The 17,286-nt window shown below is 40.7% G+C and overlaps 1 protein-coding gene across 1 annotated transcript in view; it reads left to right on the forward strand.

Annotated features, from left to right (window-relative positions):
- GAK (cyclin G associated kinase) overlaps positions 1 to 17,286 on the forward strand; it is a 72,297-nt gene that overhangs the window by 20,450 nt on the left and 34,561 nt on the right. The window contains exons 8-13 of the mRNA XM_054178290.1: positions 3,370 to 3,505; positions 4,112 to 4,224; positions 4,707 to 4,818; positions 6,922 to 7,045; positions 15,495 to 15,544; positions 15,634 to 15,782. Of these exons, the coding sequence (XP_054034265.1) occupies positions 3,370 to 3,505; positions 4,112 to 4,224; positions 4,707 to 4,818; positions 6,922 to 7,045; positions 15,495 to 15,544; positions 15,634 to 15,782 (684 nt within the window). The remainder of the gene's footprint in view (positions 1 to 3,369; positions 3,506 to 4,111; positions 4,225 to 4,706; positions 4,819 to 6,921; positions 7,046 to 15,494; positions 15,545 to 15,633; positions 15,783 to 17,286) is intronic.

Below are 17,286 nucleotides of genomic sequence, written 5' to 3' on the forward strand. Positions count from 1 at the left end.
AATTTTTCTGACCATTTGGTTGCTTCACAGGGGTTAAATATTAGCAGTGTGGGACAAGGTTATATCTAGTTGGCACCAATCTAGAAATACATTTACCACAATCCTCATTAAAAAGGCACATACAATTTATTTTTTGTTTAGAAGAGTTCTGTATTCATTAGTCTTAACATGGTAATTGTCTCCTGCTGTCTCTGGTAGATCATAGAATCACAGAATTGTTCTGGTTGGTAAAGATTTGTGATCCAATTGCTGGCCATGGCCATTAAATCCTGCCCTGAAGTGCCATGTTTGCATGGTCTTTTTTAGGATGTCCAGGGACCGTGACTCCATCACCTCCCTGAGCAGCCTATGCCAATGCCTGACCACCCTTTCAGTAATTAATTTTTTTCCTAATACCCCACCTAAACCTCCCTTAGTACAATTTGAGGCCATTTGCTCTTGTTCTATCACTTGATACTGGAGAGTAAAGTCTGAGCCCCTCACCCTATAACCTCCTTTCAGGTAGTTGTAGAGAGCAGTGTCTTCTATTTACCATGCCTTTGATGGGACATGTTGTTCTGTGTTTCTCCCTTTAAACTCTGGATTCAGTGAAAACATGCAAAGTATTTGGCAACAAAATATGATGCTGTCTCAGGAACTATATCTGATCTTGTACTTTGTGTCCAGGAGAACCAAGTTTTCCAATGAGAGCTAGCAGGGTGACTTATGCTCATGTTGCAGTCTGTGTGATTGTCATTGTGTGAATTTAAAAGCATAAAGGATATAGAAATCTCTTACTTAGAAAAATAGTATATGTGAAACATTAGTTACCGACCACAGACTCCAAAATGGGAATGTGATTAGATATTGATTGTAAGGTCAGATCTTCTTAGGCTTCACCAGCTGCTTTCTGTATTTTCCTACCTAAGTCTAGAGATCTTTAGAAAACAAACATTAAATGCAAATACCTTTAATGTTTGTGGGTTTTTAAAATTGATTTCCTGAAGTAAAATTCAGCTGAATTCCACTAAAGTGGCAGGCTTTATCTTGCCAGAAGAATTTTTCTCCATTGAAATTGTTTGGGGGTTTTTGGCTAGTTGATCTTTAAGGTCCCTTCCAACTTAAACCATTCTATGATTTTATGATTCTAAAAAAGACAGGACTAAGAGAATCCTTTAAATCCATTTAGTAGCAGTATTGCTGCTTCTAGCTCTAATTGATGTGCCAAACATGTTTTACTAAGTGCTGTGTCCTCAGAGAAGCATCAAAGCTAGTTTTTTTTTCTGAAGGAATGTGAAGCTGATCTCTGAAGCATTGCAAATACATTGTTGCATGAGTCAGCAGCTGAATATTGAAACGTGTGATTTGCAAGCAGTATTTAGGATGCTTAATCAATTTAAGAGTCTAAAATTTGGCTTGAAATATCATTACCTGAAAGAAAGACAGCACAAACAAGAAGACCCAGCCAATGGCTTCATGAATCAGTAAATTTGCATTTATAAATGTTACCATTCTGTGATAAGTTTTTATGCAAAGGTGGGTGCTGCAGAGCTCCTTTTGTCCGTGGCTGTGAGAACCTTCCAGCTTCCTCTAGGACCATCACAGCATATGAGATAAGGTGTGAAGGTATATGATAAGGTTTCTTTATCCTTGTGTCAATATCTTTGCCTTACATTCCAGTGCTCCTTTGAGTGGTGACAGAAATGTGCTGTGAGCTGTTCATATTCCTGTCTGGGGCTGCAGCTGTCAAAGACAGGAGAACCACAGCTGAGGCAGCCACCCTTTTGCCACAGGCAGCCTCTGCCTCCCTGGAGTGAGCTTTCCAAGCCTCAGACCAATGTTATTCACCCCATGCCTCCCTGAGGACCAGGAGACACCTATCCTCAGCCAAAAACGCTGGCAGCTGCCAGTGTTTTATCCACTGACATGGCCACGTCACTAGGGCTAATCCCAGGAGCTCTGTACCAGAGTACCCAGTGAAAAGGGGCACAGAGCTCTCTTTGCCCATGGCTTTGGGAAACTTCCAGATCACTGTAAGAGTACCCTGGGATGGGGCTTGGTGTTACCTGTCCTGTACACTGCTGGCAGCTCACTAGCAGAACGGTGGAGAAGAGCGCAAGAGTGTGTTGTGGTTTAGTTGTTTCTCTGTCCAGAAGTCCAACTGTAGTACAAAAGAGCTACCCTTCATTGCCATTGGTAGCCCCTAGCTCTGTGTTCTCCCCTCATGCTGTTGTTCGTCAGGCTGGCCCAGCCCTTCTTACAACCATCCTGAGCTGCTGGTGTCACCCATTGCTAATGCTCTACCTGCTGTGACATCTGTGTACTGTTTGCTGAGTGAAACATCGGGTGGATGGCTGGGGCCAAACAGGTGTGGTGAATGGAGTTAAATCTACTTGGTAGCTGTTTGCAAGCGGCGTTCCCCAGGGCTCAATGTTGGGGCCTGTTCTTTTTGACACTTTTGTCAGTTACGTGGATGAGGGGACTGAGTGCATTCTCAGATGGTTTTCAGATGACAGCAAGTTGAGTGGGATTATTGATCTGTTTGAGGGTAAGAAGGCTCCACAGTGGTCTAAGCAGGCTGAGGCCAGTTGTATGAGTTTCAATAATGCTAAGTATTGGGTCCTGGCACTTGGGCCAGAACAGTTGTGGGTAATGCTGCAGATTTAGGGAGGAGTGGCTGGAAAGCTGCCTGGCAGAAAAGGGCCTGGAGATGGTCACCAGCTGGTTGAACATGAGTCACTAGTGTGCTCACATTACCAGCAGCTTTCTGGACTGTACCAGAAAGGCCAGCAGGACTAGGGAAGTGATTTTTTTTCCCCCATATACAACAGTGATGGGGCTGCGGCTTGAACATTGTGTTCAGTTTTGGGCCCCTCACTACCACAAAGATACTGAGGTGTGGGAGCATGTTCAAAGATGGGCAATGAAGCTGGTGAAGGGCCTAGTGGACAAGTCCCCTGAGAAGTGGCTGAGGGAGCTGGAGTTGTTTAGCCTGGAAAAAAAAAGGCTGAGGGGAGATCTTATTGCTGTCTACAGCTACCTGAAAGGGGATTGTAGCAAGGTGAGAGTTGGTCTATTCCCAAATAGCAAGCAATAGGATGAGAAGAAATGGCCTCAAGTTGCACAAGGTGGAGTTTATATTGGGGATTATGAAAAATTGCTTCGCTGAAGGGGTTGCCAAGCATTGAAGCAGTCTGCTTGGCAGAGCTGTTAGAGCTGCTGTCTTTGGAGATTTTTTTTAAAAAACTTACAAATGTGGTACTTGATGATGTGGTTTACTGGTGGACTTGGTAGTGTTAGGTTAATGGTTTGAATCAATTTTTAGGTTTTTTTTCCAATCTAAATGATTCTGTCATTCTATGAAATATTTCTGCCTTCATCTCTCTTTAGGCTCTGGGCTGTATCCTGTACTTGCTGTGCTTTAGGCAACATCCATTTGAAGATGGAGCTAAGCTGCGCATAGTGAATGGGAAATACGTGATCCCTCAGAATGACACTCGCTATTCGGTGTTTCATGACCTCATTCGTAAGTTACAGTGTTACTTTATTTGGTGTCTTTATGTATGAGTCTTAATATTGATGGTGCTGTATTACTGTTAGTTAAGTGTGCCTGACGTGGTGCTGCAGAAGGTTAACTACAACAACTTCTTGTTTTGCTGAAAATTCTAATCCACTATCAAAAAGCTTGGATATTTTAAATATAGCTGCTGGGTTTTTAATTCTGTTGCTTGTCTTGCATATGATCTGAATTGGTCCATAGTCATGACTAGTGTTTTGATTTGGTTTCTTTGAATTTACTCTAGAAATTCTGTTTTCTTTACATTTCAAATAGATTACAGAAATCTTTAATTATGGTGCCAGAAACAAATATCTAACTCTACAGTTAGCTCTGAAGTTATTCATTGATTGATCCTAAAGTATGTTCTTTGGAATATTCTTAACCCTAAATGGTTTCTTTCATGGATACCTGTTCCGGTAGTATCTGGATATGGCCTTTGCAGTTGTTCAAGTTGGTTCATGTGGTTGATTGCTTATTGCACTGAAGTTCAGAGACAAACTCATTAATATCTGCTGGGAGACAACCTCTGAAGAGTTGCTATCAGATCCTATGAGTTTCTTTTTTTATTTTCAGGCTCCATGTTGAAGGTGAACCCAGAGGAGAGATTGTCAATCACTGAGCTTGTGAGTCAGCTGCAGGAGATTGCAGCAGCTAGGAATGTGAATCCTAAATCCCCCATCACAGAGGTAAAAGCATCTCACAGGGACTTCTCGTGAGACCAGACAGCTAAAACCACCACATTAGGTCTCCTTTCTCCCCCTTAATTAGGGAGTGTGAGATTCAGTAACAGATGTCAGAGCAGGCGCCCTGTTCCCCAGTCTTTTGAAAATGTGATGTTTTGATTCATCTGTCTCACTTGTAGGATTTTTGAAAATACGTCTTTTGAGTCACAGAGATTCTATGATGTTGTAGGAAACTAGTTGTAGTTCTTGCTGCTTTTTGAAAGCTTGGGTTATTCTTAGTACACTAACTTGAATCCCACTTTTTTGTCTGCAGTTTGATGTTTAATTTGCACAGCATTGCACATGAATCGATTAGTGTATCAGCTTCCTGTCTTTCTCCTGTGGTTGAACTTGCTTGTTCTGAGCAAATAAAGATACTTTGCAAAGCATAATGAGTTGACTAAATTAGCAAGAAAAAACACCTAATGAGTATTAAATCTCCTCAGCTCCTGGAACAAAATGGTGGCTATGGGAACAATGCTCAGCCTCGGACATCCGTGACCTCCATTTCACAGAGCTCCAAGCCTGCAGGACAGCTCAACAATATGTACAATGCAGGTAAGCTCAGAAAGAGACATTGTCTTAGAGTAAAGCCAATTGCACATGCATGTCTTCTATATGAAATGAAAACAAATTATTTGGGATCTTTAGACATTGTCCACAAATACTAGCTATTTTGCATTTCTATAATTTTTCCTAACCTTGTTTTACTTTTCACAGTTTTATTGTATGTGGATAAGTGCAAATGTGAGTTTCTCAAGGTCACTGCTAAGAAAGATAAAATTCAATTTCCTAGGTAAAATAGTTTGAACTAAAATGCATTATTACGCTGTAGAGGAAGGAGAGCTGTAATAAGTAAACTGAAAGTTGATGAAAGTGGTAAACACAATAAGTAGTAACATTGTAAAGAAAAAAAGCTGTAGCAAAATTAGTCTTAAGGTTGTGATAGATTAATAAAAATGTCTGATTCTAAACCCAGAATTTTCTGATTCATTGCAGCATTGATATTTGAAAATGTCTTGTTTAAAGAGGACAATTTAAGAGGTGTCTAAACCTAAACTGTTAAAAAATTTTTTTCAAGTGCTATGTTTTAACTGGAACCTTACTATTTTTGTGACAGAAGTTACTGAATCAGTATGTATGCTGAGTTTGTGGGCAATATTGTATCTTTGGCATGAGAAACTCACAATTGCCTTTGCTTTTGCGGGAGACCAACTTAATATCAGTCATTTTGCAACTTAGATACCAGCTGATCTGCAGCTTTTGTTACAGCTGTGCTAAAAGGACTTGAGGCTGTTCAATACAGAAATGCGGAAGAAGTTGCAGGGATTTTGACTTTGGATCCTAGTAGTTTATTAATGCTAAGGAGTCACTGACCTAACATGTATTTATTTTAGCCTGTGACAAGCCTGTATAAGGAGGAAATACTTCCCATGAGCATCTGGGGTCTACCTCTCCCTCCTCCTTTTTCACCCTTCAAAAGGTCTTTTGACCTCTTGTGATAGCTTGAAGTGCATCTGACATGAGAGACTTCATGACTGACTGCCTCAAAGGGGAAAAGCAGCAGCCTAAACTTATTTGCTGTCCAATCTTGAGCCAGGCTAATTACAAGAGACTTTTGTAGGGAGGACTTCAGGAGATGGCTGCACCATGGGAAATGAAGGGTGAGGAGGAAGAGTTGTGGTTCTGTCTCAGCAAAAAGAGCAGTTTGACTAGCAGTACTAAATTGAGTCAAGAAAAGCTCATCTCCAAAATGACACAGTTAAAAGCTGGCATGCTAGATGTTCTAGAGTTCATTAATTTGAAAATACTTGTGCTTAATATAGTAAAGAAAATGGGAAACTTGATAGGCTTATTTGCATCTAATTTCTTATTAAAAGGGAATTTTTGCACCCATCTTATCATATGTCATATGTGAATACGGAACATTCCAATTCATGTAGAAGATACCAAGGGAATATTTCATGCTGTATTCAGTTTCCCTTCCTGCTTTATTTCTTGATTGATACTAATGATGAATTACCAATGAGAAAATGGTTAATCATGTTTCAGGACACTTTTAAATTTGGGTAATACTTACTGCAGTAATGTTATCTGTATATCAACTTCTGTGGAAAAAAAAAATCTAGCTTCCTAATAGGATTGTAATCAAAAGGCTGCCTGTCCACCTGTTTTGTGCAAGAATGAGTACTATTTGTTGTATGCAATCATATTAAAAAGGATGTTGTGTTTAAAAGGTGACCTGGGTATGCCAGCTGCCTTGGAGCCCTGCATTACAATATCTCTGCTGAGGGCGCTTAAGTAGATTTGCTAGCAGAAGGCTGCACTTTAAGACACTGACACACAAAAAAGGATAGTATTTTGCTGTACTGGCAGCATGAAATAAATGCATTAATTTCAGAATTATTTTCCTTGTTTTCTCTTAAGTGCAGGCAGTCAGCGAAATGATGCGTTAAGTAGTTTGCTAGTGCCTCCTGACTGCAGGAAGTACTATTCTTTGTACATAGTTCATAGTTAAGGAGAACTTCAGAACTATGAAGCTTACAGCAAGGTGCAGCCTTTATGTGCATTCAGTTCCAGCTTTGTAGGCAACTTGAATTAGTATGGAGCCCGTTCTTGGATATGACTTTAAGTACAATTGTTTTTATTCAACTACTCTAGGCCTGACCGTTGCGGAATGTGACCAGACTTATGGAGGGTTCTTTGATATTCTGAGGGGTGGAACAGAGCGATTTTTCACTAATATTAAGGATACATCTTCTAAAGTTATCCAGTCTGTGGCCAAGTGAGTAAAAAATAAAACTAAAATTTTAAATTGTGCTGATAAGAGTTCTAAATGAAGGGTCAAGAGGTTACTCCAGGAATTGCCAAATTCAGCATACTTTTCCAAGTATGAGCTCTAATAGCTGGTAGCTAGACCTGGGATTTTGAATAATATTAATACAGAACTTAAGTAATCAAATACTAGAAATGGGAATACTGAGGGCAAAAGCCTATCCATAGTACTACTTTTCCTGCTGTATTTTAGATACTGAAAACTTGCAAAAGATGAGCAGGTGGGGACTGGAGCAGGGTGGAAAGGTATGGAATGGGACTATCATGTTCCAAGTGAACTAATTGAACTAGTAGACAGGGTCTCCAAGAATAAGAGAGGAGGGGAAAAAAAATTCAGTGGTGAAAGGTACAAATAAAAGGGAATGGAAGTGAGAAGTACGACTGCAGGAAAATAGTGTATGAGCTCTTCTGTATAGTTTAGTCTTCAGGTGGAATACTGTTCCCTCAAAGCAAAGTGAGAGGATCTGCACTTTGTCTCCATTGCCCTGCATTTCATGGAGGAATACTCTCCTGTTTTAATCTACGTGTGTAATTATTTTCTTTCTAATCAGAATTGCATTCTCAGCCATGATGTTTGTGATACCTCTATATGATCAATATGAATCAATCTATATGATTTTAAACTCATTTAAAAAAATTATGCAGTGTAAAAATTTTTCTTAATTCTAGAAAGAGCAGGTGAGTCACTACTCAATACCATGACTGAACTGGAGCCTTCTAAGAAATACTGGATGCCCCTTATTGTAGGATTTGTGGCCCTTTAATTTTGTAAAAGAAACATGCTTTTCTGTCACTGAGTGTAATTTTTATGTAATGCTGCTCTAAAATCTTTGTGATGTTCAGGTGAGTTACATCTGTAAGTCTTGCATCTGTCTGGCCACATTTTTAGTTCTCTGCTCTTACACTCAGTCTGTTTAAACTTCCTATGCATAACTCAGGAAGGCCGGGTCCTATGTTTTTTAAAGATTGCAAAAATTATGCAACATTGGTTTTTCCAGAGGCTTTCTACAGAAGCCATTGGCACAGTAGCATCAAACTTCACCCTGAGAAAACTACATCACCTCAAGAAAATACAGGCAGGTGTACAAAGAGGAATGAACTGTTGCATGATGAAAACCAGAGACTTACCAGAACTGTAGGAATTCCATGTGTCAAGTAATATGATGAGCTACAGCTTCTAAACATTTTATGTCTTTGGCATATGCTGCCTTGCAGGCCTCTGTTCTTTGTAGCTGCTCCCTTCCCTGGAACTCTTCCTCTGCTGTTCTCTTCAGTCCTATTTCTGTTCCTTCTGTGGTATATTGTTACATTTAATTTACTGTGTGGTATAACATGGAAATTTTCTGTAGGTTCCTTGCTTTTGGCAGCTCTACTATTTATAGATTTGAAAGTACTTAATTCCTTGTCTTAGAATCTGCTACTTTTGCTTAGACTTAACTCTTGCAGCAAAGAAATTACCTTTCTTCCTTTCTGCCTGTATTCCTGTATTAGATCTTACTCTGGTACTTTATTTTGATTGCACACTACAAGCTTCCAAAGTGCTTCTGCACTTACTTGTGCTATTGTCTCTGTATGACGTTCTGGATTGTTGTGGTCCCATCAGTCAGTTATGTTTCAGTAAGTTTCTTTTCCTGACTCTTGCAAGTGTATCCTTCTGTAAAGGCTACTGAAAGTTTAATTACTTTTTAAAATTATTTTACCTTGTGCCATTTTGCCTTTCTAGTGGTGGATTAGAACTGTGTAAAATTGACTTTTTAGTATGGAATGGCTTATGCTGTGTCTGCACCTTAATTTAATTTCTCTTACATAAGTTGTGGCTTTTTGCTTTGTGTTTTTTGCTTTGATTCCATAATAAATGTAGTGGTCAGTGAATAAAACTCTGCACCCAACTCTATCTGGAGAACTCATCTGGCAGCAGTGAATGCTTGCTGTCTGAAAAGATGCAGTTCAGTTCACATGCACTTCTCTACAGCTGCTTGTGTAGATTAAGGTGACTGCCCAAAATAAGTCCTGCCTCTATGAGAGTTTACTCTGCTACTTATGAATTGCTAGTTAGTTTTCCATGGCTGAACTATATGCTTGACACTTCAGTTAGAATTCTTTTTTGAAATGGGAAAATACGATTGAGATGGAACTTGAGGCTCTTCAGTCCCACACAGAGCCACATAGCAAATTCATTTATGTCTTAGTGTGACATAGGAACTGTTGGAATCCTTTAAATTGCTTCAAACCTTATCTGGCATGACTTTTTACTTTATGGTGGTCTTTGAGTCTCTGTCAAGAATGAGACTGCTGTGGACATTCTTGAGTGCATGTCTTGTGGAACTACTGAATACTACTCAAGGAACACATCTTACTTGTATTATAGACAGTCACATGTGGGTACTTAGTAGAATTGAGTAGCTTGTGAATGAAGTTGTTTGACTTGGTTTTGATTTATAGCTCTTTATAGGTGGGAATATTGTAATTTCCAAATTAGATAAGCAAGCCATAGGCAATTTCCAGTGAATGGAGGGACACAACACTTCCATGGGCTGTGATGGATTGATAGAATATCATCAATGTGTTAAGCCCCAGGATCATCATGAAAAAAGATCAGTTCCTTTGTTTTGGACTAGGCTGATGGAATAAGGATTCATATTTAGTTGATTTCATGCATGTCATCTTTATGGACAGAGCAAGTGATACTGTCAGATTTTTATTTAAGCTCTGCACTAATGTAAGCAAATCTTGGTTTTGTGGAGAACTTTGTCTTTATGCAAATGTGTTTTTGTTGGATTACCTAGGTAAATCTGTTCATTGAGTTGAAGAGTGAAAGATAAGTGGGGAATGTACTGAGTACATAATTCAGCTAGTGAGAACCAATTACTTCAGTGCTTGTTTTCCAGTTAATATTTAATCAACGTTAAAATAGAAGCTTTTTTCACAATATTCTTTAGTGACCCTTTAGTTGTTTTTGTTCCTTAAGTGTATTTTGAATCCTAACTATGCTTAAACAGTTCACTGAAATGACAAAACATGCATTAACATGAGGAATACTTAGTGTTGTGTGGCACCTAAGACAGTCTCAGGTTCTTCACCATTTAACATCCTTAGCATTTAACTTTGAATGTGGTGCTGAGAATCCTGCCTCTGGGCACATGCATTATTAAACTATTTATGCTTTAACCAAACCAAAAACTTAATTGTTTGTGTGCATCTAGCAAAGGACACAGCAGTTTCTGTCACAGTCATTCTTTACCTTGGCAAACTTCCATTGGGTTGTCATTGATACCGTCAGGGTTAATTGAGAGTACCTTCTCTGCTGTTACATCCTTGACTACCTTTCCAAAGCTCTTCAGCCAACTTGAGAAGCAGACATTCTGGACAAACTAAAATTTCTCTTCCTTTTTGTGCATATTCCTCACCACACTTAATTACTCCTCACGCTGGAGTATGTCATCTCATTAGATAGGCTGTCTCCTTCCTACTTGTAAGTCCACAATTCAGAAAAGTATTTTCTTTTATGTTAAGAGAGACTTTCTCACGGAATCCAAACTGCAGTGGAAGAATTAGTGTTTTGTAGTTGCTACAATAATTTTTTTTTTCTTCTTTCTCCTAGCTGCCTTTATTCAAATGTTTGTCTCTTGGTTTATCCTAGTAAGTGTTAAAGCCAGAAAACTACAATACATGTCACAGGCTAGTAGGAACAGAAGAGGGAATGAGAGCCAGCCTCACTTGCAGGTGTTACAATCTCCATTGGAGATTCAGTTCAGGCATGAGAGAGAACACAAAGCAGCAGAAGCTCAGTTGTTTCTGCTTTTATTGATATAAACTAACCTAAGAAAGTACTAGGGCGTACACACACTTAGGGCAGATATACACTGCTCTGTGAAGGGGCCTGATATGACACAGCAGCATCAGCATAGAAGGGAACTTCCTTACAGCAGATGTACCTGTGTGTGCCTGATAAATCCTTGGTCTGCAGCCCTGCAGCTTCAACATAGCTCTGTTTGTCTTGTCCATTTCTCTCTTATGATGCTGCTGTGCACTTGACCAGCTTCTATGATTTCTGAGGTCTGTATCCACATGGGCACAGATACTCTACCATACCTAAATATTTTAAGTAACCAGGCTTTACTGGATAAAGTATTAGGTATTGAAAGCAGCATGCAAGATTTTGGATCAGTCTTGTTTTGTTTCATTGGCAAAGTCCCTTTGACTGAGGAGATAATACTCTAGTAATCTAGAAAACAATTATCTGCTTTTTATTGTTGGACTTTTTTGATTCTAAGGTAATTTTTTTTCTGACTTGATGCTGCATTACTGTTCTATTTCATGGATCTTTGTTTTGCACTAGGTAGTTGACTTGATGTTGCATTACTGTTCTATTTCATGGATCTTTGTTTTGCACTAGGTAGTTGAATTAATTGAACTTATTTGGTTTTATGAAGCAAAGCCACGTGGGAACAGATTGATGTGAATTTCAATGCTGGCTTTTAAAGAAGAGACTGCAAAATTAGCTAATGAGTAGATGTTTTTCTGCTTTTGGGAGTGTGGAGATATCTGAAGGGAGATTGGGTGTGTTAGAACATTATTTAACTGAAAATAATGGTTTGTGTGCTCACAGCTGTGCTGGTTATTCTGTCATACTTCATTCTTTTCCATCCAGCTGTCAGTAACACAAGTATACACTTGCACAGTTTTGTGCTGTATGCTAATTACTTTGCTGCAATAATATTTTGTTTATACTAGATCTCTGGCAATATTGATAATGCCAACTATTTACACAGTGAAAAGCTTTTAACATCAGTTAAAACTTCTGCTTTTGTTTAGGTATTTATTCTGCAAAATGAGAATTCTTACCTTATTTGCTATATTTTTCTGCTAGACTTCTTACTAATTCAAGGTGCCTTATGCTGCAGTTCCTATCCATGGAAGAATTCTTCTCATTTGTAACAGGCAGTTGATACACCTTTGTAACTTTAATTGTAAACAGTTGTAGGTATGAACCCATAATTTGTGGGTGTGGTGGGTTGAAAGGAAAGGCTCCGCTTTCCCTCCCCCACTGAGAAAGAAACCGCAGCTAAAACCCAGTCGGAGAAAGGAGACTATATTTTACAAGGAAGCAGATTATACGTAACACCATAAATACAGGTATTTTACAATATATACAGAAATATACAGCAAATGAACTCAACCAGAAACAAGACCCCCAACAGAGGGGGCTTCCCTCTGTTCCCCCTTCACCCCCCTACCTCCCTTCTCCCCCCAAAGGGGTAGAAAAAGAGACAAGGGTGGTTAGCAGGGGAGAAAAAAGAGAGAGAGGCCTTGTACAGGAGTTAGTATCTCTTATCTATTAGTTGGCCAGAAGCCCAGAAGAAGTCCAGCCGAAAGGGAGAGCGGATAAAGGAAGACTGAAAGTCCCAGCTCCCCTGGGTCTATCACCTCCCCCCTTAATTAGCCAATGAAATTCGTTTAGAATACCAAAATATTTTATAAACATTTAGCCAGTGTGCCCCTTCCTTAAAGGCACAGCCTCAAACAGTCACAGTGGGGGTTTTTTGGTGGGGTTTTTGGTGCTGCTTGTGGGGGTTTTTGTTGGGTGTTTTTTTTTTCATTAGAGCTTTTGATTTTGGAGAGAGAAGCTTGTCTTGCATACCAGAAACAAAACAGTAGCCCTTTTCAGAAGCAGTAACAATTGTGAGCATCATGTTTCCTTAATTCTTGGCCCTTACATATACACAGATTAAAATTCTAGGGAGAGGCAAGATTCCTTTTTGAACCCTAGGGAGTGGGTTATAATTCTGTGTTTGCACAACTGTTGCTAGTGTCATGGGGTTGTTGAGTCCAGTGCCAGAAGAGAGTTTACAAGAAAGCTGGAGAGGGACCTTTTACAAGGGCTTGTAGTGATAGTATGAGAGGGAATGGCTTTAAGAAGGAAGAGGGGACATTTAGACTGGATACTAGGAAGAAATTAGTTACGGTGAGGATGATGAGACACTGGAACACGTTGCCCAGGGAAGCTATGGAGGCTTCAAGCGTGGAAGTGCTCCAAGCAAGGTTGGATGGAGCCTTGAGCAACCTGTTGTAGTGGAAGGTGTCCCTGCGCATGGCAGAGGGTTTGGAACTAGACGATTTTTAAGGTCGCTTCCAACCCAAACCATTCTGTGATTCTACTTTCCTCCTTTAATTAGAGCCTTAAAAAGGCATACTTAGATTTCCATATGGATCACAGACCAGATACCTTCCATGCATCATTCTGATTTGTTAGCATGTTCATCTACTCCTAAAACTTGCCAGGAACATCACTATGCAAATAAAATTTCTGCTGCTAACATGAGGGGAAAGACCATATTGCTGTTTTTGAGTTATAGGGTGGTATGTTAAAACATGCAGGAATGTTTACCAGTGTGAAGAATGTGACTTGTTTTCACCGTTTTGCCATTTAAAGCAATCTCAGTTTCCAGTCTTGACATTCCCCTAAAAACAGACCACTGTGTGTTCAAGTCTCATTGCTGGAATAGCTCTGAAATCTTCAGAAAAAGTTCAGGGAGTAGTTGTTATTTATGAATTTATAATTAACAATATGGCAAATAATATATTAATAACCTGTTATTAATGTGAAAAAGTGCCCAAAACTGCTAAATAGGTTCAGTGTATGGTTGGAATATATATTTACAGTGGGAATGTACAGTGTTTAGGTAATTATAACAATTTTTACAACCTTAGGCAAACTGAGAGGAATAACAGGGAAAGAGAGAATTCCCCTGTGCAAAGTGGTGTGTGTGGGGTGCTAGGCTTAGGGCCATTAAACCAAGGAGGCAATAAATTAATTGCTTACAGTTAGTTCCACCCAAATGGGGGGTGCTGCTGCTGTGTATTAGCCATTGAGGCTTTCTGGGGCCCTCTCATGTGCCAAGCACAGCTGGTTGCTGTCAGGAGTGCCCTTGCAGTCTTCAGCGGCTGGTTTGGCTCCAGCACGACAGCAGGCGATACGACACATTTTCTGTGAAGGGCTTTTGGCTTTCCTGGGTAAACTGAGGCATGGCAAAATTCTTGTTGCAAGGGGAAGCGAGACTTGGATCCTAAGGCTCATGGCTTCTCTAGCTTGCAGTGTGCAGGGCTTGTTGCCTCTGTCCCAGGTTTTGGACCAGGCAACTCGAGGCAGGGCAAATTAAAGTGAGGCAGGTCCCACCAGGCAACGTGAGGTGACTACAGATCATCCTGTATATATATCTTGCCCAAGATTCAACTGGGCCAACGGGGCAACCGAAACCAGCAAGCAGTTAGCCAATGAAAAGGGACTCTGCCAGGCAGAAATACAGGCCTGGTGAGGGAGAAGCAGTGGCCAGTATGCGTGCTCTTACCCCAGAAGGAGGCTTGTTTATCCAGACATGTTAGGGCTTTTCTTTTGTCCCTTTTCCTGTGTTACCCTGACTCCTGCAAGAGGGAGTGGGGGGAAGTGGACCTTGTCTAGACACAACAGGGCCTGTCTGGGTTTGGGTTGGGCCCATTTGGTGCTACCATGATAGCAGTACTTCAAAGACAAGGTCACATGTTTTAAGAGAATTGTGATAATTTTGCAGTGCTTAGCAGCTCCATGTTAATTAAGACACTAAGGGCCCAGTTTGCTGACCAGACCCATCCCACAGGGAAGTCTGCTGCCCCACTGGGGCCCATGTTAGAGACATTACAAGAAAACTCCCTAGTCTGTTATGGCCCTCTGACTGTTACCCACCATTGGTTATGCAGGTGGAAGTGATGAGAACAGAATAGAATAAAATTAACCAGGTTGGAAGAGACCTTTGAGATCATCAGCAGAGAGAAGTACAAAAGCCATCAAAAGGGTCTTTGGGGTGCTGGGGCAGTTGGTTAAATGGTCAAAGAGCACAGGTCACATTTTCCTCAATTTCATCAATGGCAGGGAGGAGTACTGAAAGGAACAGGAAAATGCTCCTGATTAACATGTGGCTCAGAGGCTGGTGGCTCCAGTGGAATTCTGGTCTCTTCGATCATATGGAGGTTTACACAGCACTGGGCCTGCTGGTGACAGATGCAGTCCAGCTATCTCAAAAGGGAAAAAGGATTCTTATGTCAGGTCCTTCACTTGGAAGCCTATGCAACACTACAGGCTTGGGGCAGAGTGGCTTGAAAGCTACCCGGTGGTAAAGGCAGACTTGAAGGTGTTGATGGACAATGTGAGCCAGCACTGCACCCAGGTGGCTAAGGAGGCCAACAGCATCCTGGCCTATATCAGGAATATTGTGGCCAGCAGGACCAAGAAAGTGATTGTGCCCCTGTACTCAGCACTGGTGAGGCCCTATCTTGAGTACTGTGTTCAGTTTTGGGGCCCTCACTACAAGAAAGATGCTGAGATTCAGTTTCCTTAGTATTAACTCTCATGTGTTCCATTTCAGTTACGCAAAAGGAGACTTGGATATATCATACATCACTTCCAGAATTGCTGGTATGTCTTATTTTAAAAATAATTTCAGATTGTTCTAAATATATGGAAAAACCAATGAGCATTTCACCTCCTGTTCATTCTGTCTTCAGTGATGTCCTTTCCAGCTGAAGGTGTAGAATCTGCCATCAAAAATAACATAGAAGATGTGCGGTTATGTCTGGACTCCAAACATCCTGGCCACTATGCTGTGTACAATCTTTCTCCAAGAACATACAGACCTTCAAGATTTCATAACAGGGTTTGTATAGTTTTTGTGGTTTTCTGTAAAAGGTCTTTGAAAACACTCTCTAGATTATACCTTCAGCTTTTTCTTGTGAAACATGTTGAAGCAGGCTGCATAATCAGAAAGATGAGAGTAAGTATAGAGAAAAGGTCAAGGAGTAACCTGTATTCTGCTTGTCTTTGCTTTCAATATAAACTTAACTGAATAAAGACTAATCCTTAATCTTACTAAGGCATATGTTTCCTAGTCTAGTCATAAATTCAAAAACCTGTACAGGTACCTTACATGTTTCAAATTGGTATGGAAAATGCCAAGGATAATTGTGAATCTTACGTGCTGTATACCATTTGACTTTCAATTAGCTCAACACTAGCCAAGTGCTTGTTGCTACTGCTTGAAATACTGGTATAGCTTAGGTGAGGGTCTGTTAGCCCTTCTGGCTATATTTCTGGTACCAAAATGGAGACATTTGTCTAATTCACTAATAAGGCAGTGAGAACAGTTTGTTAGGTGTTCAGATACCTTCAGTACCTCCCCAAATATACTTCAGTTGTCCTGTAAGTAGCTCAAGAGTGGAGACCATTACGGTGTTGTGAGTTATCTAGCACTGGTCACATTAGGCCTTGCCTAAACAGTTGGTGGTTGTTATGCCCCTTCCCCACAATACTGGCTTCCCAGAGGACAGTTCTTGAGTACTGTGTCCAGTTCTGGGCCCCTCAATTTAAGAAGGACATTGAAACTCTTGAACGTGTCCAGAGAAGGGCAATGAGGCTGGTGAGAGGCCTCAAGCACAAGCCCTGTGAGGAGAGGCTGAGGGAGCTGGGGTTGTTTAGCCTGGAGAAGAGGAGGCTCAGGGGAGACCTTATTGCTGTCTACAATTACCTGAAGGGAGGTTGTAGCCAGGAGGGGGCTGGTCTCTTCTCCCAGGCAACCAGCACCAGAAGTAGAGGACACAGTCTCAAGCTGCACCAGGGAAAGTTTAAGTTTGAGGTGAGGAGAAAGTTCTTCGCAGAGAGAGTTGTTAGCCTTTGGAATGGGCTGCCCAGGGAGGTGGTGGAGTCACTGTCCCTGGAGGTGTTCAAGAGGGGATTGGATGTGGCACTTGGTGCCATGGTTTAATAGTCATGAGGTCTGTGGTGACAGGTTGGACTTGATGATCTTTGAGGTGTCTTCCAACCTTACTGATTCTATGATTCTAGAAGCATTGTTAGAGCATTGCTTTTGGGCCTTATCCTCCAGAGCCATCCTTGATATTGCTCTAGTTATCCAATCTGAGTTAAACTGTGAGGCTGAGGTGTGTTTAATGTAGGCAGTTCTAGTCACTTCCTTTTTGCTTCCTTGTAAATATGTCAACAAGAAAAAGTATTGTGATGCCTGAAAACATGATTACTGCCTCTTTGGGTGGAGCCAAAAACTACTGGTTCAGTGTAAGGCTCAGGCAGAAGCTGTTAGCATGGAAAACAAAGCTTAATCCTGCAGGAAACTTGCATGGTTATTTGGAGCAGTTACTGCAAAGCAA

Source organism: Dryobates pubescens, chromosome Z, assembly GCF_014839835.1.
Source record: "Dryobates pubescens isolate bDryPub1 chromosome Z, bDryPub1.pri, whole genome shotgun sequence".
In the NCBI taxonomy this organism is placed as follows: domain Eukaryota; kingdom Metazoa; phylum Chordata; class Aves; order Piciformes; family Picidae; genus Dryobates; species Dryobates pubescens.